Source organism: Thalassophryne amazonica, chromosome 7 (genome assembly GCF_902500255.1).
Source record: "Thalassophryne amazonica chromosome 7, fThaAma1.1, whole genome shotgun sequence".
Lineage (NCBI taxonomy): Eukaryota > Metazoa > Chordata > Actinopteri > Batrachoidiformes > Batrachoididae > Thalassophryne > Thalassophryne amazonica.
Genome location: NC_047109.1, coordinates 16,486,001 through 16,512,750, shown reverse-complemented (window position 1 = coordinate 16,512,750; position 26,750 = coordinate 16,486,001). Strand labels below are relative to the sequence as shown.

Genomic DNA, 26,750 nt, shown 5'->3' with positions numbered 1-26,750 from the left:
GGTCCTCATTACTGACCCTTAATCCTGATCACACATATATGGTCCTCATCACTGACCTTTAATCCTGACGGCTCATATGTTGTCCTTATTACTGACCCTTAATCCTGATCACACATATTTGGTCCTCATCACTGACCTTTAATCCTGATGGCTCATATGTGGTCCTCATTACTGACCCTTAATCCTGATCACACATATTTGGTCCTCATCACTGACCTTTAATCCTGATGGCTCATATGTGGTCCTCATCACTGACCCTTAATCCTGATCACACATATTTGTTCCTCATCACTGACCTTTAATCCTGACGGCTCATATGTTGTCCTTATTACTGACCCTTAATCCTGATCACACATATTTGGTCCTCATCACTGACCTTTAATCCTGACGGCTCATATGTTGTCATTACTGACCCTTAATCCTGATCACACAAATATGGTCCTCATCAGTTACCTTTAATCCTGATCGCTCATTTGTGGTCCTCATCACTGACCCTTAATCCTGATCACACATATTTGGTCCTCATCACTGACCCTTAATCCTGATCACACATATGTGGTCCTCATCACTGACCCTTAATCCTGATCACACATATTTGGTCCTCATCACTGACCTTTAATCCTGATCGCTCATATGTGGTCCTCATCACTGACCCTTAATCCTGATCACACATATATTGTCCTCATCACTGACCTTTAATCCTGATATCTCATATGTGGTCCTCATTACTGACCCTTAATCCTTATCACACATATATGGTACTCATCATTGACCTTTAATCCTGATCGGTCATATGTGGTCCTCATCACTGACCCTTAATCCTGATCACACATATTTGGTCCTCATCATTGACCTTTAATCCTGATCACACATATATGGTCCTCATCACTGACCCTTAATCCTGATCACACATATATAGTCCTCATCACTGACCTTTAATCCTAATCACTCATCTGTGGTCCTCATCACTGACCCTTAATCCTGATCACACATATATGGTTCTCATCACTGACCCTTAATCCTGATCACACATATATAGTCCTCATCACTGACCTTTAATCCTAATCGCTCATCTGTGGTCCTCATCACTGGCCCTTAATCCTGATCACACATATATGGTTCTCATCACTGACCCTTAATCCTGATCACACATATTTGGTTCTCATTACTGACCCTTAATCCTGATCACACATATTTGGTCCTCATCACTGACCTTTAATCCTGATGGCGCATATGTTGTCCTTATTACTGACCCTTAATCCTGATCACACATATTTGGTCCTCATCACTGACCTTTAATCCTGATGGCTCATATGTTGTCGTTATTACTGACCCTTAATCCTGATCACACAAATATGGTCCTCATCAGTGACCTTTAATCCTGATCGCTCATTTGTGGTCCTCATCACTGACCCTTAATCCTGATCACACATATTTGGTCCTCATCATTGACCTTTAATCCTGGTCACACATATATGGTCCTCATCACTGACCCTTAATCCTGATCACACATATATAGTCCTCATCACTGACCTTTAATCCTAATCACTCATCTGTGGTCCTCATCACTGACCCTTAATCCTGATCACACATATATGGTTCTCATCACTGACCCTTAATCCTGATCACACATATATAGTCCTCATCACTGACCTTTAATCCTAATCGCTCATCTGTGGTCCTCATCACTGGCCCTTAATCCTGATCACACATATATGGTTCTCATCACTGACCCTTAATCCTGATCACACATATTTGGTTCTCATTACTGACCCTTAATCCTGATCACACATATTTGGTCCTCATCACTGACTTTTAATCCTGATGGCGAATATGTTGTCCTTATTACTGACCCTTAATCCTGATCACACATATTTGGTCCTCATCACTGACCTTTAATCCTGACGGCTCATATGTTGTCCTTATTACTGACCCTTAATCCTGATCACACAAATATGGTCCTCATCAGTGACCTTTAATCCTGATCGCTCATTTGTGGTCCTCATCACTGACCCTTAATCCTGATCACACATATTTGGTCCTCATCACTGACCCTTAATCCTGATCACACATATTTGGTCCTCATCACTGACCTTTAATCCTGATCGCTCATATGTGGTCCTCATCACTGACCCTTAATCCTGATCACACATATTTGGTCCTCATCACTGACCCTTAATCCTGATCACACATATATTGTCCTCATCACTGACCTTTAATCCTGATATCTCATATGTGGTCCTCATTACTGACCCTTAATCCTTATCACACATATATGGTCCTCATCATTGACCTTTAATCCTGATCGGTCATATGTGGTCCTCATCACTGACCCTTAATCCTGATCACACATATTTGGTCCTCATCACTGACCCTTAATCCTGATCACACATATATGGTTCTCATCACTGACCCTTAATCCTGATCACACATATATAGTCCTCATCACTGACCTTTAATCCTAATCGCTCATCTGTGGTCCTCATCACTGACCCTTAATCCTGATCACACATATATGGTTCTCATCACTGACCCTTAATCCTGATCACACATATTTGGTCCTCATCACTGACCCTTAATCCTGGTCACACATATATAGTCCTCATCACTGACCTTTAATCCTAATTGCTCATCTGTGGTCCTCATCACTGACCCTTAATCCTGATCACACATATATGGTTCTCATCACTGACCCTTAATCCTGATCACACATATTTGGTCCTCATCACTGACCCTTAATCCTGGTCACACATATATAGTCCTCATCACTGACCTTTAATCCTAATCGCTCATCTGTGGTCCTCATCACTGACCCTTAATCCTGATCACACATATATGGTTCTCATCACTGACCCTTAATCCTGATCACACATATTTGGTCCTCATCACTGACCCTTAATCCTGGTCACACATATATAGTCCTCATCACTGACCTTTAATCCTAATTGCTCATCTGTGGTCCTCATCACTGACCCTTAATCCTGATCACACATATTTGGTCCTCATTACTGATCTTTAATCCTAATCGCTCATCTGTGGTCCTCATCACTGACCCTTAATCCTGATCACACATATATGGTCCTCATCACTGACCTTTAATCCTAATCACTCATCTGTGGTCCTCATCACTGACCCTTAATCCTGATCACACATATATGGTTCTCATCACTGACCCTTAATCCTGATCACACATATATAGTCCTCATCACTGACCTTTAATCCTAATCGCTCATCTGTGGTCCTCATCACTGACCCTTAATCCTGATCACACATATTTGGTCCTCATCACTGACCTTTAATCCTGATGGCTCATATGTGGTCCTCATCACTGACCCTTAATCCTGATCACACATATTTGGTCCTCATCACTGACCTTTAATCCTAATCGCTCATCTGTGGTCCTCATCACTGACCCTTAATCCTGATCACACATATATGGTCCTCATCACTGACCTTTAATCCTAATCGCTCATCTGTGGTCCTCATCACTGACCCTTAATCCTGATCACACATATATGGTCCTCATCACTGACCTTTAATCCTAATCGCTCATCTGTGGTCATCATCACTGACCCTTAATCCTGATCACACATATATGGTCCTCATCACTGACCTTTAATCCTAATCACTCATCTGTGGTCCTCATTACTGACCATTAATCCTGATCACACATATATGGTCCTCATCACTGACCTTTAATCCTAATCACTCATCTGTGGTCCTCATTACTGACCCTTAATCCTGATCACACATATATGGTCCTCATCACTGACCTTTAATCCTGACGGCTCATATGTTGTCCTTATTACTGACCCTTAATCCTGATCACACATATTTGGTCCTCATCACTGACCTTTAATCCTGATGGCTCATATGTGGTCCTCATTACTGACCCTTAATCCTGATCACACATATTTGGTCCTCATCACTGACCTTTAATCCTGATGGCTCATATGTGGTCCTCATCACTGACCCTTAATCCTGATCACACATATTTGTTCCTCATCACTAACCTTTAATCCTGACGGCTCATATGTTGTCCTTATTACTGACCCTTAATCCTGATCACACATATTTGGTCCTCATCACTGACCTTTAATCCTGATGGCTCATATGTGGTCCTCATTACTGACCCTTAATCCTGATCACACATATTTGGTCCTCATCACTGACCTTTAATCCTGATGGCTCATATGTGGTCCTCATCACTGACCCTTAATCCTGATCACACATATTTGTTCCTCATCACTGACCTTTAATCCTGATCGCTCATTTGTGGTCCTCATCACTGACCCTTAATCCTGATCACACATATTTGGTCCTCATCACTGACCCTTAATCCTGATCACACATATGTGGTCCTCATCACTGACCCTTAATCCTGATCACACATATTTGGTCCTCATCACTGACCTTTAATCCTGATCGCTCATATGTGGTCCTCATCACTGACCCTTAATCCTGATCACACATATTTGGTCCTCATCACTGACCCTTAATCCTGATCACACATATATTGTCCTCATCACTGACCTTTAATCCTGATATCTCATATGTGGTCCTCATTACTGACCCTTAATCCTTATCACACATATATGGTCCTCATCATTGACCTTTAATCCTGATCGGTCATATGTGGTCCTCATCACTGACCCTTAATCCTGATCACACATATTTGGTCTTCATCATTGACCTTTAATCCTGATCACACATATATGGTCCTCATCACTGACCCTTAATCCTGATCACACATATATAGTCCTCATCACTGACCTTTAATCCTAATCACTCATCTGTGGTCCTCATCACTGACCCTTAATCCTGATCACACATATATGGTTCTCATCACTGACCCTTAATCCTGATCACACATATATAGTCCTCATCACTGACCTTTAATCCTAATCGCTCATCTGTGGTCCTCATCACTGACCCTTAATCCTGATCACACATATATGGTTCTCATCACTGACCCTTAATCCTGATCACACATATTTGGTTCTCATTACTGACCCTTAATCCTGATCACACATATTTGGTCCTCATCACTGACCTTTAATCCTGATGGCTCATATGTGGTCCTCATCACTGACCCTTAAGCCTGATCACACATATTTGTTCCTCATCACTGACCTTTAATCCTGACGGCTCATATGTTGTCCTTATTACTGACCCTTCATCCTGATCACACATATTTGGTCCTCATCACTGACCTTTAATCCTGACGGCTCATATGTTGTCCTTATTACTGACCCTTAATCCTGATCACACAAATATGGTCCTCATCAGTGACCTTTAATCCTGATCGCTCATTTGTGGTCCTCATCACTGACCCTTAATCCTGATCACACATATTTGGTCCTCATCACTGACCCTTAATCCTGATCACACATATTTGGTCCTCATCACTGACCTTTAATCCTGATCGCTCATATGTGGTCCTCATCACTGACCCTTAATCCTGATCACACATATTTGGTCCTCATCACTGACCCTTAATCCTGATCACACATATATTGTCCTCATCACTGACCTTTAATCCTGATATCTCATATGTGGTCCTCATTACTGACCCTTAATCCTTATCACACATATATGGTCCTCATCATTGACCTTTAATCCTGATCGGTCATATGTGGTCCTCATCACTGACCCTTAATCCTGATCACACATATTTGGTCCTCATCATTGACCTTTAATCCTGATCACACATATATGGTCCTCATCACTGACCCTTAATCCTGATCACACATATATAGTCCTCATCACTGACCTTTAATCCTAATCACTCATCTGTGGTCCTCATCACTGACCCTTAATCCTGATCACACATATATGGTTCTCATCACTGACCCTTAATCCTGATCACACATATATAGTCCTCATCACTGACCTTTAATCCTAATCGCTCATCTGTGGTCCTCATCACTGACCCTTAATCCTGATCACACATATTTGGTCCTCATCACTGACCTTTAATCCTAATCGCTCATCTGTGGTCCTCATCACTGACCCTTAATCCTGATCACACATATATGGTCCTCATCATTGACCTTTAATCCTGATCGCTCATATGTGGTCCTCATCACTGACCCTTAATCCTGATCACACATATTTGGTCCTCATCATTGACCTTTAATCCTGATCACACATATATGGTCCTCATCACTGACCCTTAATCCTGGTCACACATATATAGTCCTCATCACTGACCTTTAATCCTAATTGCTCATCTGTGGTCCTCATCACTGACCCTTAATCCTGATCACACATATATGGTTCTTATCACTGACCCTTAATCCTGATCACACATATTTGGTCCTCATTACTGATCTTTAATCCTAATCGCTCATCTGTGGTCCTCATCACTGACCCTTAATCCTGATCACACATATATGGTCCTCATCACTGACCTTTAATCCTAATCACTCATCTGTGGTCCTCATCACTGACCCTTAATCCTGATCACACATATATGGTTCTCATCACTGACCCTTAATCCTGATCACACATATATAGTCCTCATCACTGACCTTTAATCCTAATCGCTCATCTGTGGTCCTCATCACTGACCCTTAATCCTGATCACACATATTTGGTCCTCATCACTGACCTTTAATCCTGATGGCTCATATGTGGTCCTCATCACTGACCCTTAATCCTGATCACACATATTTGGTCCTCATCACTGACCTTTAATCCTAATCGCTCATCTGTGGTCCTCATCACTGACCCTTAATCCTGATCACACATATATGGTCCTCATCACTGACCTTTAATCCTAATCGCTCATCTGTGGTCCTCATCACTGACCCTTAATCCTGATCATACATATATGGTCCTCATCACTGACTTTTAATCCTAATCGCTCATCTGTGGTCCTCATCACTGACCCTTAATCCTGATCACACATATATGGTCCTCATCACTGACCTTTAATCCTAATCGCTCATATGTGGTCCTCATCACTGACCCTTAATCCTGATCACACATATTTGGTCCTCATCACTGACCTTTTAATCCTGATCGCTCATATGTGGTCCTCATCACTGACCCTTAATCCTGATCACACATATTTGGTCCTCATCACTGACCTTTAATCCTAATCGCTCATATGTGGTCCTCATCACTGATCCTTAATCCTGATCGCTCATATTTGGTCCTCATCACTGACCTTTAATCCTGTTTGCTCATCTTTAGTCCTCATCACTGACATTTAATCCTGATTGCACATATTTGGTACTCATCACTGACCCTTAATCCCAGTCACTCATCTTTGGTACTCATCACTGGCCCTTAATCCTGATCACTCATATTTGGTCCTCATTACTAGCATTAATCTGATCACCATTCGTTAGTCCTCATCACTGACCTTTAATCGTGATAGTCCTCATCACTGACCCTTAATCCCGATCGCTCATATTTGGTCCTCATCACTGACCCTTAATCCTGATCACTCATATATGGTCCTCATTACTAGCATTTATCCTGATCACTCATATTTGGTCCTCATCACTGACCCTTAATCCCAGTCACTCATTTTTGGTCCTCATCACTGACCCTTAATCCTGATCACTCATCTTTGGTCCTCATCACTGACCCTTAATCCTGATCACACATATTTGGTCCTCATCACTGACCTTTAATCCTAATCGCTCATCTGTGGTCCTCATCACTGACCTTTAATCCTGATCACACATATTTGGTCCTCAACACTGACCCTTAATCCTGATCACACATATATGGTCCTCATCACTGACCCTTAATCCTGATCACACATATTTGGTCCTCATCACTGACCTTTAATCCTAATCGCTCATATGTGGTCCTCATCACTGACCCTTAATCCTGATCACACATATGTGGTCCTCATCACTGACCCTTAATCCTGATCACTCATATTTGATCCTCATTACTAGCATTAATCTGATCACTCATCGTTAGTCCTCATCGCTGACCTTTAATCCTGATCGCACATATTTGGTCCTCATCACTGACCCTTAATCCCAGTCACTCATTTTTGGTACTCATCACTGACCCATATTCCTGATCACTCATCTTTAGTTCTCATCACTGACCTTTAATCGTGATCACACATATTTGGTCCTCATCACTGGTCCTTAATCCTGATCACTCATATTTGGTCGTCATAACTGACCCATAATGCTGATCACTCATATCTGGTTCTCATCACTAGCGTTAATCCAGATCACTCATCTTTAGTCCTCATCACTGGCCTTTAATCCTGATCACACATACTTGGTCCTCATCACTGATTTTTAATCCTGATAACTCATATTTGGTCCTCATCACTGACCCTTTATCCGGATCACTCATATTTGGTTCTCATCACTAGCGTTAATCCCGATCACTCATCTTTAGTCCTCATCACTGGCCCTTAATCCTGATCACTCATCTTTGATTCTCATCACTTGCCCTTAATCCTGATCACACATACTTGGTCCTCATCACTGACCTTTAATCCTGATAAATCATCTTTGGTCCCAAACACTAACCCTTAATCCTGATAACTCATCTTTGGTCCTCATCACTGACCCTTAATCCTGATCACTCATATTTGATCCCCATCACTGGCCCTTAATCCTGATCACTCATAATTAGTCCTCATCACTGACCTTTAATCCTGATCGCACATATTTGGTCCTCATCACTGACCCTTAATCCCAGTCACTCATTTTTGGTCCTCATCACTGACCCTTAATCCTGATCACTCATCTTTGGTCCTCATCACTGACCCATATTCCTGATCACTCATCTTTAGTCCTCATCACTGGTCCTTAATCCTGGTCACACATATTTGGTCCTCGTCACTGACCTTTAATCCTGATAGTCCTCATCACTGGTCCTTAATCCTGATCACTCATATTTGGTCCTCATCACTAACCCATAATGCTGATCACTCATATTTGGTTCTCATCACTAGCGTTAATCCCGATCACTCATCTTTAGTCCTCATCACTGGCCCTTAATCCTGATCACACATACTTGGTCCTCATCACTGATTTTTAATCCTGATAATTTATCTTTGGTCCCCAACACTGACCCTTAATCCTGATCACTCATCTTTGGTCCTCATCACTGACCTTTAATCCCAATATCTGATATTTGGTCCTCATCACTAGCTTTTAATCCTGATCTAATCATCTTTGATCCAGAGATTTATTCTGATTGCTGAGATTTAATCCTGATCATTGATCTATGATTCTGAGCTTTGAACTAGAGCTTTGATTCTGAAAACATTTAACCCTGATGTTAAATTCTGATTGCTAATTTTTTTTTTTATCCTGATAGTTGATTTTTTTTTTTATCCTTACTAATGTGAATTTAACAGACTGTTATCAACTGTCTTCTTGTTTTGCTCTGATCTATAGTCAGTTTCAAAGAATCAGAATCCAGGACTGGACCCTGACCTTGGAGTCTGATCGCTGCACTAATCCGTAATTTAGATTATAAAATAAAACATCAGAAATCAAATGAATCAGAATCAAAGCACGCAGATCAAAGCTGAAAGGTAAGATCCTTCCCTGGATTTGGACCAGTTCTTCTTTGAGCCAAGGCCGAGCTCTCCACTAAATTTCACAGAAATTCATTCATGGTCTTATGAAATATCCTGCTGACAAACAAACAAAGGAGCTGCAATGAAAGCATGACCTCCGTGTCCGAGGTCATATAATAATATCGAAGCTTATTTAATGTTTCCTTTGAAAGATTTAATGTTGTCTATTGCAGCAACCTTTGGAAAAATCAGTTCACTTGTTCTTGTTTGTTTGTTTTGTCCAGTGTGCGACTTGATCTGACTTTAATCAGGAGGAAGGACTCGGTCTTACTTTCAGCCTTTCAGATCTGAGTTTCTGTTTCATGCCTTGTGAAGGTTTTTTACCTCCAGAATGAGTTTGTTATCAGACAGGAAGCAGCGCAGATCAGATCTCGCTCTCGTACGTGTGCATGAAGGTCTTCAAGGAGAGGATTTCAGCGTAATTCCGTGTGGTTCTGCGGTACAAGTCCAGACCTGTCAGGAGCTCCACGTCTCTGACCCGCGCTGTGTGCATCTTCATCAGGTCCTCCACCCACCGAGACTCGTCCTCTGAACTCTGTACAGAGGTCAACGTGGTGCACAAAAACCTTCAAGTCCTCCATAAACTAAATATCTATTTGACACTTAATTCTCCAGTGATGTGTTTTCTTCTCAGTGATGTAAAAAATACCCATCATGCATCTGAACATTGCATTTTAAATCATCCTTACATTGCAGGTCTCATCATTGTTGGGCCTGTGGGGCAGGATGAAGGCGGCGCTGTTGAGTGGACCGCTACAGGAGTCTGCAGCCTGTGTGAAGTCCAAGCAGCTGGTCAGGACCACAAAGTAGTGGGTGGGGACAGGAATCGAACCGCTAACAAACCTGCAAGGAAACCACCAGCTCCATCAGTTTTTGTTGAGGTTCAGTCTGGCCCCGGGTTATTGTTTTGTCTCTGTGTCTTTTATGTGAGTCCTTCTCACCTGTCATGTCTGCCTCGCAGATGCATGTGTGTGTGGATGTGTGAGCGTGTGTGTCTGCATGTGTGTGGGTGTATATGTGCGCATGTGCACCTGTTCTCTTGCTGTCTGCATGTGTGTATGGATGTGTGAGCACGTGTACTGCCTCCCTGCCATCAGTCATGCGTCTGTATGTGTGTGGGTGTGTATGTGCGCGTGTGCACCTGTTCTCTTGCAGTCTGCATGTGTGTATGGATGTGTGAGCGTGTGTGTCTGCATGTGTGTGGGTGTGTATGTGCGCGTGTGCACCTGTTCTCTTGCTGTCTGCATGTGTGTATGGATGTGTGAGCGTATGTGCTGCCTCCCTGCCGTCATTCGTGTGTCTGCATGTGTGTGGGTGTGTATGTGCGCGTGTGCACCTGTTCTCTTGCTGTCTGCATGTGTGTATGGATGTGTGAGCGTGTGTGTCTGCATGTGTGTGGGTGTGTATGTGCGCATGTGCACCTGTTCTCTTGCTGTCTGCATGTGTGTATTGATGTGTGAGCGTGTGTGCTGCCTCCCTGCCGTCATTCGTGTGTCTGCATGTGTGTGGGTGTGTATGTGCGCGTGTGCACCTGTTCTCTTGCAGTCTGCATGTGTGTATGGATGTGTGAGCACGTGTGCTGCTTCCCTGCCATCAGTCGTGTGTCTGCATGTGTGTTAGTGTGTATGTGCGCATGTGCACCTGTTCTCTTGCAGTCTGCATGTGTGTATGGATGTGTGAGCACGTGTGCTGCCTCCCTGCTGTCAGTCGTGTGTCTGCATGTGTGTTAGTGTGTATGTGCGTGTGTGCACCTGTTCTCTTGCTGTCTCCATGTGTGTATGAGTGTTCTTTCGTAGTTTCTGTCACCTGTCCTCTGTCTATGATTCCCTGTCTTGTCCTCTGGTCTCCCTGCCATGTGCTGTTGTCATGGTCACATCTGTCAGTGGTGTGCGGCGTCTGACAGTTTTGCTGAGTCCACGGGTCCCGGCCCTCATGTTTCATTATCTTTATGTTTCCCACATTTTTCTCTGTCTATTTATTTTTGCCACTTGATCATTGTATTTCTGTTCCAGTACTTGTTTCTGCAATTGTGATGTTTTCTGTCATATTAGTAGTTCTGGTTTATCTCGTTCTGTTTTTATTTTACACAGGTTTACTTTCACGTTAACTTCTGTAAGATTTGCACTTGGATTATACGTTGGTTTTGTTACTTCCTCTATTGTATCTTATCGTTTTTTTATTTTCTATTTATCCTCAGATGTCAGTTTTAGTTTTCAATCACTTTGTGTTCTTCTTTCCCCTGATTTGTTACACCTGTTACTCATCAGTTCATTTTGTATATACAGTGGGGCCAAAAAGTATTCAGTCAGTCCCTGATTGTGCAAGTTCTCCTACTTAGAAAGATGAGAGAGGTCTGTAATTTTTTATCATAGGTACACTTCAACTATGAGAGACAAAATGAGAAAAAAAAAACACAGGAAATCACATTGTAGGATTTTTAATTTTACATTTTTAATTTAATTTTTATTTATTTGTAAATTATGGTGGAAAATAAGTATTTGGTCAATAACAAAAATTCAACTTGATACTTTGTAACATAATCTTTGTTGGCAATGACAGAGGTCAAATGTTTCCTGTAAGTCTTCACCAGGTTTGCACACACTGTAGCTGGTATTTTGGCCCATTCCTCCATGCAGATCTCTAGAGGAGATCTGCATGAAGAGATCTTTCATTTTGTCTCTCACAACTGAAGTGTACCTATGTTGAAAATTACAGACCTCTCTCATCTTTCTAAGTAGAAGAACTTGCACAATCAGGGACTGACTGAATAATTTTTGGCCCCACTGTAAGTCACACCCGTCTGCTTCCTCACTTGCCAGTTGATTATGTTCAATACCATGTTCCTGTCACACGTGCTGTTCGTCTTCACCTGATGTTCTAATTTGTGTTTTTTATTACCACCTCGTTCACTTGATCTTGATCAAATTTGATCAAGATCTGATCCGGATTGTGGATTTTGTGGACATTTGAATTTAACATTGAAAGCCCATTTGACATACATTCTCATTTGAGGCAATGGGGTGCAAACTGGCACTCTCAGTGAACATACTAAGTTTGATCCCCATCTGATCTTTATTGCGCATTTAGCGGATATTTGATTTTAACACTGAAAAGCCCTTTTGATTGTTTTCAGACCGCAACTCAACACTTTTCAGATGTGGGGCGATTTGTCATTCGGATATCATTCAGTCCCATTCATGCTATGTGTGATGGGGGTTTTACTGTTCAATTTCTTGTACAGCTCACACTGTTAAACTAAACACTCCATTTTAATACAATAATTAAGTTAATGTAACTCAAACTTTGAAAAAAGTTATAGTCACTCATTTCCATTAATTAAACTAACTTAAAAATAATTAATAATTAATAATTAAAAACTTAAAAAGTTCCTTTAAGTGCATTTAAAGTTTTGGGGCATTTTAAGTGTTGATGATGTATTTCCAGTGCATTCCATTCACTCATTTTAATTGAGTTTATGACAGCAGGTGTCGCTGTGCAGATGTAGTTAGTAAACCTCACTCCCAACAGCTCAAAAGAATTCTCTGGACACAAGGCCAGAGCCCTGGGTTTTGGCCTTCTGGTTAGAGAGTCTGACTCCCATGCCGGGGATCGTGAGTTCGCGCCCCAAGGGGGAGCGAATGGGCAGAGTCATAACAACACAACGCAGAGTCAACAAGTAAACCAAAGAATCCATCAAAACATCTAATCCAAAATGTAATGCAAATTTTTTAGGTAGAAATTTGTCACTTTGTTATTGAAAAACATAAACTAGATTTACATAAGTTTAATTAACTATAAATTGTTAAGTTACTAAAACTTTAACAATTAAATTTTGGAAAATTATTTTATTTACGTTGGCAAACTCAAATGGTTTAAGGCAATTGGTTTCCTCAAATGGTTTGAGTTCAACTAACTCACTGAGTTTTACAGTGCACTATATGCCTTTTCCTTAGTGCCTTATGCTGCATCTCCTTGTACTCCTGTCTCTCTGACTATCCCAATTCTTTTTCACCAACCTCTTTCTCCTTATGCTTTCCTGAACATCTTCATTCAAGTCTCCTTGTCTTCCTTCCACTGTCCAGATGTCATACCCAGTACCTTCCTAGTTGTCTCCCTTACCACATCTGCAGTACTTTTCCAGTTGCCCCAAAGTGTTTCCCCTCCATCCAGTGCCTCCCTCACCTGCTCAATGAATTTCTCACAACAGTCTTCTTCCTTCAATTTCCAACATCTGATCCTTTGTTGAGCTCTCACTCTCCTATTCTGTACCTCTAAAGTCATCCTACAAACCACCATCCTGTGCTGTCTAGCTACACTCTCTCCTTCCACCACCTAACAGTATCTAATTTCTTTTAGTTTGCATTTCCTACACAGAATGTAGTCCACCTGCGTGCCCCTTCCTCCACTCTTATATGTTACCCTGTCCTCCTCCCTTTTCTTAAAGTACATATTCACCACAGCATTTCCATCCTTTTTGCAAAATCAATGACCATCTGTCCTTCCACATTCCTGTCCTTAATACCATATCTACCCAATACTTCCTCATCACCTCTGTTCCCTTCAGCAACATGCCCACTGAAGTCTGCTCCTATCACCACTCTTTCATGTGTGGGTTCACTCTCCACCACCTCATCTAACTCACTTCAGAAATCATCTTTCTCATTTGTATCACAACCTACCTGTGGGGCATATGCACTGATGATATTCATCATCACCCCTTCAATTTCCAACTTCACACTCATCACCCTGTCAAACACTCACTTAACCTCCAACACACTCTTAACATACGCTTCCTTTAAAAAGACCCCAACACCATTTCTCTTCCTGTCCTCACCATGATACAACCTATGCTCCTGCTCTTACTTCCCTTCCACTTGGTCTCTTGCACATCCACCCTTCTCATTTTCCTCTTCTCCCACTGTCTCTGGACATGTTCTCCACCTTTTCTTCTTCTTTGCGCAGCAGTAGCCCAATTTCCACCGGCACCCTGTTGGGCAGCAGCACCGGTGGCAGTCATTGTTAACCCGAGCCTTGACCAATCAGGTATGGAAATACGATTTGTACCCTGAATCTTTGGTTTTGGCTTGTTTTACATCAGATGCCCTTCTTGACCAGGGATGGGTATTGATAAGATTTTATCGATATCGATGCCATTATCGATTCGCTTATCAATCCGATTCCTTATCAATTCCCCAGCTTAGTCTCACGTTTTTTTTTTCATGAGCCCATCACGAAATGAGTCAAATTTTTCGTGACAGGTTTTTTAGCTCACTATTATTAACCCTACTCCTACCCCCAACCCTAACCTTAACCACCCTTGACCCCCCGCTTTACTTTTAATTTTGTGCAGCCATCACGGAATGAATTAGAATGAATTTGTGCTGCCATGATGAAAATGAGGCGCTTTCTGTCACAATATCACAAACCAATAGATAGGCTCTGAAAGGGGTTAATGAAGCTATTGCAGACCTAGCGCCAGTGGTGGGCACACTTCCGATAATCCGATAACCAATAATTATCAAAGATAAAGTTTTCATTATCGGATTATCTTCTTTGAAAACCATTATCAGACTAATTATCTTCAGATTAATTTTTGTCTGATAATTTTTAGACTGTTAATGTGGTAAACAAAGCTGAACAGCTATAAACTCTTATAAAATTTTAAATCAGTCAAACACCTACCTGTTAAATGTTTTATAACAGATGTGTAGTTCTACCCTCTGCAAACAGAGAAGAGCTGCTTCGAGAAGAAATCACTCTATCCTCTGCCGGTAAAGGAGAACTGGTCACCCCCATAACCTTTAACACCATACTGATACGATGGCAATATCATCCAGAGGCATACATTTTTAACTTATGGTTCAGATTTTAACCCAACTAATTTCGGACAACTTATTTAAATTAATGTTACATCTGAAGTTTTATAAAGTGAAAATATCAGATATATGTTTTAGTTTTAAAGTAATGCTCTAATTTTTAAGGTTTTAGTGTGGGCATGTTGTGTCCAGGTGCATTATGGGTAGGATAGGGTAATCTCAGTATGTTCACGGCATGAAAAATGCATTTGAGACACTCTGGTCAGGCTCCACGGATAAGAGCATTAAACTCTAGTGCGTAAAACTCTTGTGAATATATTCTCTGGGTTTATAGACGTTATTGTGTTTGCGTTTATTAAATTCCACGCATCTTAAACGTAGCAGAGTAGCAGCAGACACAGATGATCTGGAATTTTGTTTTGGCAAGTGTCTACTGCCATCTACTGGCCAGTAGTGTTCATGGCAGTATTCAAACTGAAGCTGGGTTGATATTTTCAATCACACTGTACTCGGTTCCAGCTCAAAGTGTACCACAGAACCGCACAGTGTAAATGTTCAGAGAGCACGATTTATGTTCTCACACACATTGTACGTTCAAAAACCACACGTCGGACTCGTGTTTCCAGAAGCAAAACATAAACAGAAGTTTTTTTTCAAACTTAAATTACAAAAACTCTCGATGGGAGACATCAAAGTTTAAAAACTAAACAAAACAAAAAAACATTACAAGACAGGTCTGCGGTGTTTGCACAGGCACAGTGCGAGAGGTGGTCGTGAGATGTTAAACGCAGCTCGTTACTCCATGTATACTAAACGATGGAGGACGTGCAATTAACCTGAAATTCGGTGCGATCCAAAAAATTCTCGAACCAATGAAGAATCAACTGAAAAAGGGCCAAAACTCGCACTGGAACCAATAGATCACGGGTTTTCATGTATCCCATAATCCCTTACGTGCCAGAGAGTCACTGCAGTCACAACAACATAGAGAATCCACATGATGACAATTGTAAATGAATATTATACTACAAAAATGTAACTTTTTTTATGCTTTTCATCACATTAATAAGAAACTGCTGCATGATACCCTGAAAACTTGCTAAAACAATTATAACGAATAATCTGTGTCTGCTACATTTAATCTTCGTGGAATTTAATAAACGGAAACTGAATTTCGTCTGGAACAAAGAGGACAAACAGTGTTGTAAAGAACAATAATCAAGACATTAAAGAGTAAACTTCACTTTCCCCCAGAACAACATGATCAGGAAGCGAGCGTAGCTCACAGCAGCTCTCACTGAAAATAACAGAGAGACAGCCTGTGATTCTCGCATGTTTACATAAAATAAACACAATAACAACGTCTATAAACCCAGAGAATATATTCACGAGAGTTTTAGGCACAATATAAAAATAGTTTTATGTTGCGATGTTAATGGTGTTGTCTGTGTGCAGCGGTTAAAGTGCAGCGTGATCAGAGTGTATCAATGCATTTCTCAATGTTACTGAGATCTCACAGCACGGCGACCTCTCCGAGGTTTTGCGGGATTTGAAACCTGAAAAGGGTGGATTTATTTTGACATTGGTTATATCAGACGGTTATCTAATTACAACTTGGCTTTTTTTTTTTTTTTTGAAAATGCATGTTTTTACAAATAAAAAATGGAATATTTTACAAAAGCACATTTATCTGTAAACACAACACACGACAAACATCACATTAACATGTCGGTTTGCATAATCAACCAATCAAGTGTTTAGCAGAAGTACATTTTACCCAGAATCCTTTGCGATCTGTCTGTGTTTGTTACAAAACTTCAGAATTAGTGCATTATTCAACATTAAAAGATATATGTTATATCTTAACATTGCACAAATGACAGAATTGACATTAATGGAGTTATTCTATCAGTATTCATTTTATTTAGACACCAAACCATAACTCAGCGTTGCTTTATTTTCCAAGACCTCCGCCTGATGGGAGTTTTGCGATTGGGTACAGAGTTGAGCTTTGTGGCTTCTCTCCAAGGGTGCAATTAAAACTAGAAATTTGGGGGGGGGCGACAAAGTGTGAGGCCTGCAGGGCTGAAGCCAATAGGCCGGGGGTCAGCCAACGGTTTCTAGATAAGCTCAGATGCATTTCTTGCAAATATGAAAGAACAGGCTCTTAATAATTATTAACTATCGCATACTGTATTTTTTTGTCAAGATCTGTTTTTGCAAAAATGTGAAAAAACAACAGATCATAAGTTTAGGATAAATTACTTATCATGAATTTAATTTTCAAAGTGGCACTAAGGCAAGGGAGTAACTTTGATTTTGATATTGGTAGGGACACAAAAGTGCTCCAAGACAAAGATTTTTTTTTTTTTTTTTGCATTACCAATCATAAGTTCATGTCATGCAAATGTTATAGGTTAACGAGCCATCCCAATGGTTAGGGAGTTGTTCTTTCAATCACAGGGTTGCAGGCTCAAATCCCAACCTTACCTCTCTTAACACCTCCATCCATGATTGGAGTGACCTTGAGCAAAGCAACTAACCCAACATTGCTCCAGCTAGGATGGATATTTAACACGAAGTATTGCAATGACCCTATCTGCCAGTGTTGTGACGTTCGTGAATAGGGATGGGTATTGATAAGATTTTATCGATATCGATGCCATTATCGATTCTGCTTATCGATCCGATTCCTTATCAATTCCCTTATCGATACCTCGTGAATTTTGTACTAAAAGTAGGCTTTACAGGTTTTCTATGTATTTCATTGAGTCTTAAAGTAAATAAATATGAAATTGGTCACTGTTTCCTTGATCTCTGGACATAAATAAAAATAAACAAAACGGTGTTTCGCTTTGAAGTTACTAATTCCAACTGGACTCTTATCGTTCTAACTTGACTTTATCAGAGAGCCGCGCAGCGTTTGGAGCTGTGTGAACAGAACGGAGGACAATTCTCCTTTCTTTCTCGCAACAAGACAGGAGTCCCAGTTAGTAACTTTATTCCGCACATAAGTGACTCACGATTGACATATTCAGGGATGAAAGTGACGAAAAACAAAAAAAGCTGAAACCCAAAATTCCCCCCCAACACCACCTGCATGAAAATTAATTCTAGAAGCTCTGAAATGCAATCTGGGACTATTCCAGACAATAAACTGCAGTGAGTGCAGCATCCATTTAGTGAGAAAAAAACCCAACTTTCCTTATTCAAATTCATTCCAGTAGTATTCTGCTCTTACTAGGATGCAGCAGTTTTCTAGTTTGGCAGATAGTTCTGGAGGAAATCACTGAAGAAATTAATACATTGAAAATATGGTTTGACTGAAACAAACTGTCATTAAACTTAAATAAGACAGGGATGAAATGGAGGTGTAAGAGTCACTAGGTGTTCACAGGAAACAATTATTTATTTCTGTATGTATGTATGTATGTATTTATGTATGTTCATTGTTGGTTTTATATTTTCTGTTGTGTTTCTGTTCAGGTTCTTTTTGTCTCTTTCTCTAAAACTGTATATAATAAGTATATATTGTATATAATAATCATTAGATTATTAATATATAAACAAAAATAAATTTAAAAAATATTACAATTTGAAAACAAATGCACCCAAACGTGATGACAGCTGCAACTGCTTAATGCTAACTTTTAACATTGAAAATGCCATAGACATGCTAACGCGTTAGCATCGCTCCCGTTTTTAAGTTATAAAATACATCTATCAACTGTTTCAGAAGACCATAACAGGTCGGTTTAACATAAAAAAAGGTAAATAATACTCACAGACGTATGCTCTTTAGGGTTTTAGCGGGGGAAAATTAAGCGAAAGAAACAATAAACGAAGCAATCGAAGCACTGTTTCAATCTGCGAACCACTGCTTCGATTGGTTCAAGGTTCAAAGCAAAGCCGCGCTGCAGAAAAGTTGATTACGGACCCGCACCGCTGCAGGGTCTGTAATCAATGTAGAGAAATTATCATTTTCCTGATAAACACCCCCCAAAATAACGGCGACTCTGAAGGACCGATAACAGAATCATTAAGCAAAAAGCTTATTGATGTCGGTGGATCGAATCATTTCTTAACGATACCCGAAAGGAACCGGTTCTCGATACCCATCCCTATTCGTGAATGAATTGATTCCCGTTTGTCTGTCTGTTATTGTGTCCGCCCGCGCAGTCTTTTAATAAGTTCCCTGCAACTGTGCAGTAGCCTAGCTGAGGGGGGCTTCGAGCAGTGGCATACATTTAACCCTTTATGTGCCATAATAATGGAGGACAGCAGTTTTATTGGTCGTGCTTACACAGTAGGGGGCTGAATATTGGTAGGGACGTGACCCTAGCGTCCCTACCCAAAATTACGCCCTAGCACTAATGACAACACTCATACTGAACATAATTTCGCTTGCACAGACTAGATTTCTGAGGTCCCAGATAGCTTTTCTGATTTCCTTTTCTAACTTTCTGAATTTAGTAAATTAGCATATGGTCCATTGATACTTATGTGTAGACACTAGTCCCTAGAGGCAACTATTTTTGGTTTCAAATCTGGGCAAATGCAGTCCCAGAAAATTCCAAATGTGACAAACAAGAAACAGGTGTTGTAAACAAGTCAATGCTGCTAAAAATACAAACTTGCAGAAACAAAGATACTATTCTGACATGGTTTTGCACATAAGACTGACATGGTTTGTACATAAGACTGGCATAGCATGTTTCAAGTACACACATATATGTCAGAAGGTGGGGGGAGACATACCATATTCTGTCCCCCCTGGTTGAAAAGGTGTGGGGGGGGACATGTCCCCCCTATCCCCCACCAAATTGTGCCCATGCTCCTCTCAGTTGTTTCTGTGCTGTAAGCCATGTAGTAAACAGGAAATTTCAGCAGGGGGCAGGATGTTCAAAGATAGAAGTGCTGACCCATTGTTTGGGTCTGTTGTCGCTTTTGATGCTTTCAGAAGTGATCGTGGTGTTAAAACTCAAAATCAGTTTGTTAGTAGTTGCAAGTGTACCAGAGACAATACTGGAATTTATCTGTTATCTGTAACTTCTGATACATTTTGGGGTGGTTTATCATTTTATCTTTATCAAAGATAACTTTTCAGTTATCTGATTATCTGTTATTGAAGCTAATTTTTTGGTTATCTGTGCCCACCACTGCCTAGCGCTTCTGAAAAGCATCGAAGCAGTGAACCAACGAAGCAGTGGGTCGGAGCACTGCTTCATTGGTTCAGGCTTCACAGCTGAGCCGTTACAGAAGCGGTTGATTACAGATCTTGCAGCGGGTCTGTAATCAACATTTAGAAATGATCATTTTCCCAACAAGCACCCTCAAAAACAACAACCGCTCTGAAGGACCGATAAGGGAATCGTTAAGCAAAAAGGCTGTTGATGTTGGCGGATCTACTCATTTCTTAATGATTCTCGAAAAGAACCAGGACTCGATACCCAGCCCTATTCCAGATACAACCCTAGTTATTTACCCAGGCTTATTTCGGGTCTGCTCCTTTCTCTGCCCCTGACCAAGGCAGCATCCACGTCTGGAGTTGATCCCCAAGCGCCGGACTGTGGCTGCCCACTGCCCCTAGTGGTTAGATTGTGTCTAACTGTAATTAGGGTGGGTTAAATGCAGAGGACAAGTTTTGTTGTATGTATGTATATATGTGCAATGACAATAAAGTTTCTATTCTACTCTGTTGGGACCGGCACTGTGGCTGAGTTAGTTTTTACTGTTGTAATACTGAATGATTTTCACAAATAAAGCCATGACAAAAATGTGCGCACAGTGTGTAAAAGGTCACTGCTGACGGCGCCAATGTTTTCTATTAAATATTATCCTATTGTTCTAATTGTCACATCTGCGACATACATAAGGGATTTTCTCCACTTTTCTTTGGGCAACTTACAGGCATTTGTTGCACAAACAATGTAAACAACGTGTTATCATCATTCAGTCATGTCTGTGTAGTTTCACGGGGATATATGTAAGCACTAAAAGGCGCTGCACCCCATGATGTTCTACATGAGCAACTTGCAGAGTACTCAGTGCACATGCGCCAGACAATGTAACAACGTTCTATTGGCCCTTGTCAACATTTTTGTGGTTTTTACCCCATAACTCCAGACCATTCAGTCATAGATTGTCCAAACTATACCTTTTTGGAATCATTATAATCAGACAAATAATGCGGTATAGTTTTCAATATGATTAGAGCATTTTGAAATTTTGACCCCTGTATAATTCTTCAATCAGCCCCTACATGGCTACAGTTACCACCCTGGAATGGCCACCATACATTTTTGGTGTAGGTCATGGTACACTGAGGCTGGATTGTAAGCGATTAGGTCAAAGTTGTGTACTGGCTGATGGAGTAATGTGTCAGAGTAGAAAAAAGGCCCCAACACGTGTTGTGTTTCTCACAGGTGAAATTACTGTTTTACTCCATGCAACATAAAATAGGTAGCATTTGTGTTGTATATACATGGAATACTGTAAATGCTATTTCAAGACAACAACAACAAAAAATTATTTCCGCACACGTGTATCTGAATATGTATCATGGCCTCATGAAACCAAACCTGTTTTTGTTATGAACTCTTTTGACTTTGTGTTTAGAGTTTTAACAACTTGAATTTCTGTAAATCTGTTCAAATATTTGGCAGAAACTGTACATAAATGTAGCGCTAAATTTTTAGCTCACGGAGCCATCACGTTGGCTCCTCATTGGACTGTTCTTAGTTCCCACCCTGAACTTGCATTGGCAGTGATGAATTGTGGGTAAAGCGGGCCCTTACTCTTTCATCTTCTCCGCTGTGTCTCTGATTCCGTTGAAGTCGTAGTCAAATATGGGTCCGATCAGAATGTTCACGCCGTTTCGCTCGTTGGCAAATTTCTTCACCAGCGCTCTCTGGAAATAACCCCAAACCTCTGATGATGAGGAACAAACACAGAAAACAGAGGATGATGGGACAGAACGCTAAAGAACATTTCAGCAGGTGTGTGGGCAGGACTTACTCTTGAAAGCAGGATACATGGGGACGGTGTTGGTGATGAGGACAGCGTCATATTTTCTGTCTAGTGTTGAGGATAATTCTGTTAGAAAATGAAAAGGTCAAATTAAAACAAGCCCTCAGAGAGGTCAGCGCCTTAACTGTGACAATGAGTCGTGCAAATGAGTTCATTGTGATTTACTTAAGAGAAGATATAAACTCTTTTTCCACTTCATTATTTAACCAGGTTTAAAGTCACACTGACATTTAAAAACCTTATATGCAAGTAAGACATGGTAGAGACAGCAGGACTACAGCTGGGGTCGACCGAATTATCGGCACCAATTATTGCCGTCAATAATTGGATGATCCCTAATATACAGGTTTATGTAGGCAAAACTAACTCAAAACACCTCAAGTCAAGTGTGGGTGCTGAACTTTGCCACATCCACAACACCACCGAAGCGCCTTTAGTCCTGGATGGAAAACAACAAGACAGAAAACCAGTCCAGTCCCACATCTCTAAAATAACCATCTCTATGCTGCAGCCAGGTGAAAAGTGGACGTCCCCTTGACCTTCTTCAGCTACTGGAGTTCTCACGATGCTACTGATGCTCCCTCACAATGTAAGTGATCCTCCTCATCCTTGTCTCTCTTAATAACCACTCGTTTGATACAAAGTCATTCCAGTGGTATCCAAGGATCCTTCGAAGGGACCTGCTACCAAAGATATCGAGTCGTCACCTTAGGTCACTGGGTCGCGTCCAAGTCTCACAACCATACAGCAAGGCAGCTAGCACCAGGACCCTAAAGACCTGGAGAGCTTGTGGAGCATCATGAGGTTGCTGGATGGAGGTGTCTGGTGATGCTGATATCTTTGCAAGGGAAGTCCAAGTCAAAACACAATGCCAAAGGTCACATCAACAACCGAAAGGTGACGACTTCATATTAGTGTTCAATAGTAACTGTGGGTATCTCTTTACCCAACTCTGAGAAATCACCATTCTGAATGTCTCCTGTCTTTTTTGCACTCACCGGCCGCTTTATTAGGTACGGCTGTTCAATTACCTATTCACACAAACAGAGAATCAGCCAATCACATGGCAGCAACTCAATGCATTTAGTCATCTATACGTGGTGGAGATGACTTGCTGAGGTTCAAACTGAACATCACAATGGGGAAAAAAGGAGATTTAAGTGACTTTGAACGTGGCATAGTTGTATTTCAGAAACTGCTGATCTACCAGGATTTTCACACAGAAGCATCTCTGGGGTTTACAGAGAATGGTCCAAAAACAAAAGATAACAGAAGAAGAAAGCAGTTGTGTGGATGAAAAATGTATGTCTGCAGTGTCCAAATACTTATGGACATCAGTTTATAATAATACGCAACGTGGGATGTCTGGCCTCTGTGGCCAATGCCACTTTTTCTGAACAAAATAGTGCATGACTGCCTCCTAGTGGCCATCCAGGACACTCAAATCAGCACATTTGAAAGTAGAAGAGCTTGACGATGGCGTTGCGTACTTACGTGGCGGGTACAGGAAAGCGTACGTGATCTGTTTGTCTGCTCTGTAATTGGTACAAGACTGACTGAAGGCTGGCGGGACTCGGGAGTCTGGTCTCACGCAGTTGGACAGAACATCAGGAAGAGACGACACTTCCACCTGGAGGACACCGTGAAGTCACATAACCATACCGTCAGATCAAATTCTTGTTTGTCAGTGTTTAAAGAAAATGTTTGGTTGTGTGACTGTATGAACAGGATCTTCTGATCCCGACAGGAAATGTTAATCCACTCATTCACATGCACATCTCTCCCTCCTTCTCTCAGTGTGACTGAGATCTTTACTGCTTACTAAATCACAAATTCAAATCAAATCCTGCCTAATACTGAATGTTAACTGGAAATCTGTTACATCCCTGCAGTTGAAGTACCTGTCTGCTGACAGTGTACGACGTCCACAGGGGCATGGAGAGAGTTTCACTGTAACCGCTGATGTAGTCGCTGTGGTGGAGGATGGAGTATTTGGTACGGAACAGGACAGCAGGCCGACCGTACGGCAGGTTCCTGCTATCTGAGAGCAAATAAAGGTGACAGAACTGTGGCACGTACGGTACTTTTAAAAAGCAGATCTACTCTAAACACTGAAACCTGAATGAACAATAATCTCTAAAAATTCACCACAGCGGGTAATGACGCTACAATGAAGGATTAGATCAACTGAAACACAACATATCTGAAAAGTTCAGGAAAATTCAGATTTTTGCATTTAAAAAAAAATGTAAGAACGGGCTACTTCCTGTAGGTTTTTAAAAAAGGTCCATACCAGCCATTTTGATGTTTGAGCCAAATATCGCTGTATAACCTTCACCAGAGGGGTATGAAAAATCTTTCCCTACATGATACCACTGAGTATAAACTGAACGAGCCAAGAATGTACTCAGATATTAAACAGGCAAGCCAATTTTAACCTTATACCCCTAATCCACAGAGCGTCCTTCCTTCCTGTTTCATCCCGAATGGCAAACTGGGCTGTATTTTGAAGCATTATAACAACTTGTTGATCTTCTTCAACAAACTTGATTTATGTAGTTGTTTCGGCCATCATCAACAACAGTTTTGAAATCGGGGTGAATTTCACCCCAGTTCACCAAATCGGCATTGTTGGGCGGTCACTTTCGGGTGTTCGTAGTCTAACAGCTTCATTCATGTTCAAACATCTTTAAACGGGGTATTCCTACTGAGTACAGATTGATACTTGTTTGATTGTGCTCCAACGGGGTAAAAATTTGAAGAAAAAGCAGTGTTTGTTGTTGTTCTGACTGAGAACGCAGCTGGGCACAGCTTTAATTTTCAAGCAGGTTGCCAAGTCTGCACTTTATAAGCCAGCCTGACAGGCGGCAAGCCAGAGTAAGCTGTTTTAGCCCATTCGTAATAGAATGGCATCCTGTGGGATAGGGTTGTTAGGTATAATCTGGGCAGACCGTATGAAACAGCTTTGCCTAAGCAATAGGGTAAGTGTACCCATTAAGGTGCTCTTCGCCTTCGGCCTCTGAGGATGGCTGGTTCTTGAGGATGGTTCTTGAGGGTTTATGATCTTCGCTGTTTGAGCCACTGGGTGCCAGTGACCTCAGCTGGTTGTCAATTAAGATTGCATTCCTCCTTGCTATTTAAGGCGCAAAGCACATTGGAGAGCTCCATGCCATGTCAATTGCTGACAACTGCATGCGCTGGAATACTGATGGGTCAGGGATTACTCTATGGCCAAACCCCTCCTTATTACCAAAGACAGTTTTACCATTCCATGCTAATCAGTCGTTTACCTTGGCTGTCTTTACCCCTTGATCTACTGCAGAAGCTAATTCTAACCTGGTGTGCCCTGTTCGTGCACTTAGAAGTTATACTGAATTGACAGCTGTGTTTCACAAAAGTGATGCTCTGTTTGTCTGCTATGGGGGCCCCAGGAAGGGCTGCGCCTTGTCCAAGCAAAGACTGTCGCGATGGGATGTTACCACTATATTGCAAGCTTACAGGAACAGCGACTGTCAACTTCCTCTAGTGCAATGTCATTCAACCTGTCATATCCACCTCCTGGGCTGCCCTGAGAGGTGTGCCACTGACTGACATCTGTACTGCAGCAACATGGGCTTCCTCCTGTACTTTTGCCCACTTCTATAGAGTGAATGTAGCTGCTCCTCACCCTGTGGCGATGGCCATATTATCAGCCTTCTCAAACTGTGGCTGAGGTTGGTAAGTGCACATTTGAGGTTTGGTAAGTGCACATTCCTCGTGACCTTGCTGGTATAAGGTCATCCAGGTGCTAAAGCACTGCCCTCTGGCAGTCAGAAGGAATGAAATAGAACGAGAGTTACGTATGTAACTACGGTTCTATGAATTCCAGATGGCCGCCAGAGTTAGTTGTCACTCGGAGTCCAGGCGATAGATTCCAAAAGAACTGAATGCTGGGTAATGTGCGCTTATATACTGTTGCTGACGTCACCCAGGTCACACCTACTGGCGTGAGTTTGTTGGTATAAGACTCGACCACTGCTCATGCCCACACGGAATAATCCAGGTGCTAAAGCACCACCCTCTGGCGGTCATCCGGAATTCATAGAACCGTAATTACATACATAACTCTCGTTTAATGAGCAAGCAAACATAGCTGATCACATGCTAACACACCTAGCCCTGTTAATGCTACTCTGCCACAAGAACTAAGATTGTCAGCTACAAATATTAAGCATTTTGTTATTCATTTAACATTGATATTTAGATAAATGCATCATAAACTGTTCTGTGGAGCTGATTAATTTCATGAATTAACTTTTTTAAACGGGTGGGCTTAAATGGTACATTCC

The 26,750-nt window shown here is 41.3% G+C and overlaps 1 protein-coding gene and 1 long non-coding RNA gene across 3 annotated transcripts in view; both read right to left on the bottom strand.

Annotated features, from left to right (window-relative positions):
• Positions 1-335: 335 nt before the first annotated feature.
• Positions 336-1,707, bottom strand: LOC117513667. Its single transcript, XR_004561670.1, has 3 exons — positions 1,374-1,707; positions 454-1,293; positions 336-376 (listed from the first exon to the last, which is right to left on the bottom strand). It is a non-coding gene; the product is annotated as an uncharacterized LOC117513667 (long non-coding RNA).
• An 8,156-nt stretch (positions 1,708-9,863) lies between these two features.
• enpp2 (ectonucleotide pyrophosphatase/phosphodiesterase 2) overlaps positions 9,864-26,750 on the bottom strand; it is a 117,492-nt gene continuing 100,605 nt past the window's right edge. Inside the window, exons 20-25 of one of the 2 annotated variants that reach the window (XM_034173898.1) lie at positions 24,324-24,463; positions 23,917-24,052; positions 22,411-22,488; positions 22,191-22,323; positions 10,267-10,420; positions 9,864-10,112 (exon numbers count right to left, since the gene is read on the bottom strand). In XM_034173898.1, the coding sequence (XP_034029789.1) occupies positions 9,942-10,112; positions 10,267-10,420; positions 22,191-22,323; positions 22,411-22,488; positions 23,917-24,052; positions 24,324-24,463 (812 nt within the window). In that variant the 3' untranslated portion in view covers positions 9,864-9,941. The remainder of the gene's footprint in view (positions 10,113-10,266; positions 10,421-22,190; positions 22,324-22,410; positions 22,489-23,916; positions 24,053-24,323; positions 24,464-26,750) is intronic. The other variant, XM_034173899.1, reaches the window with a different exon arrangement.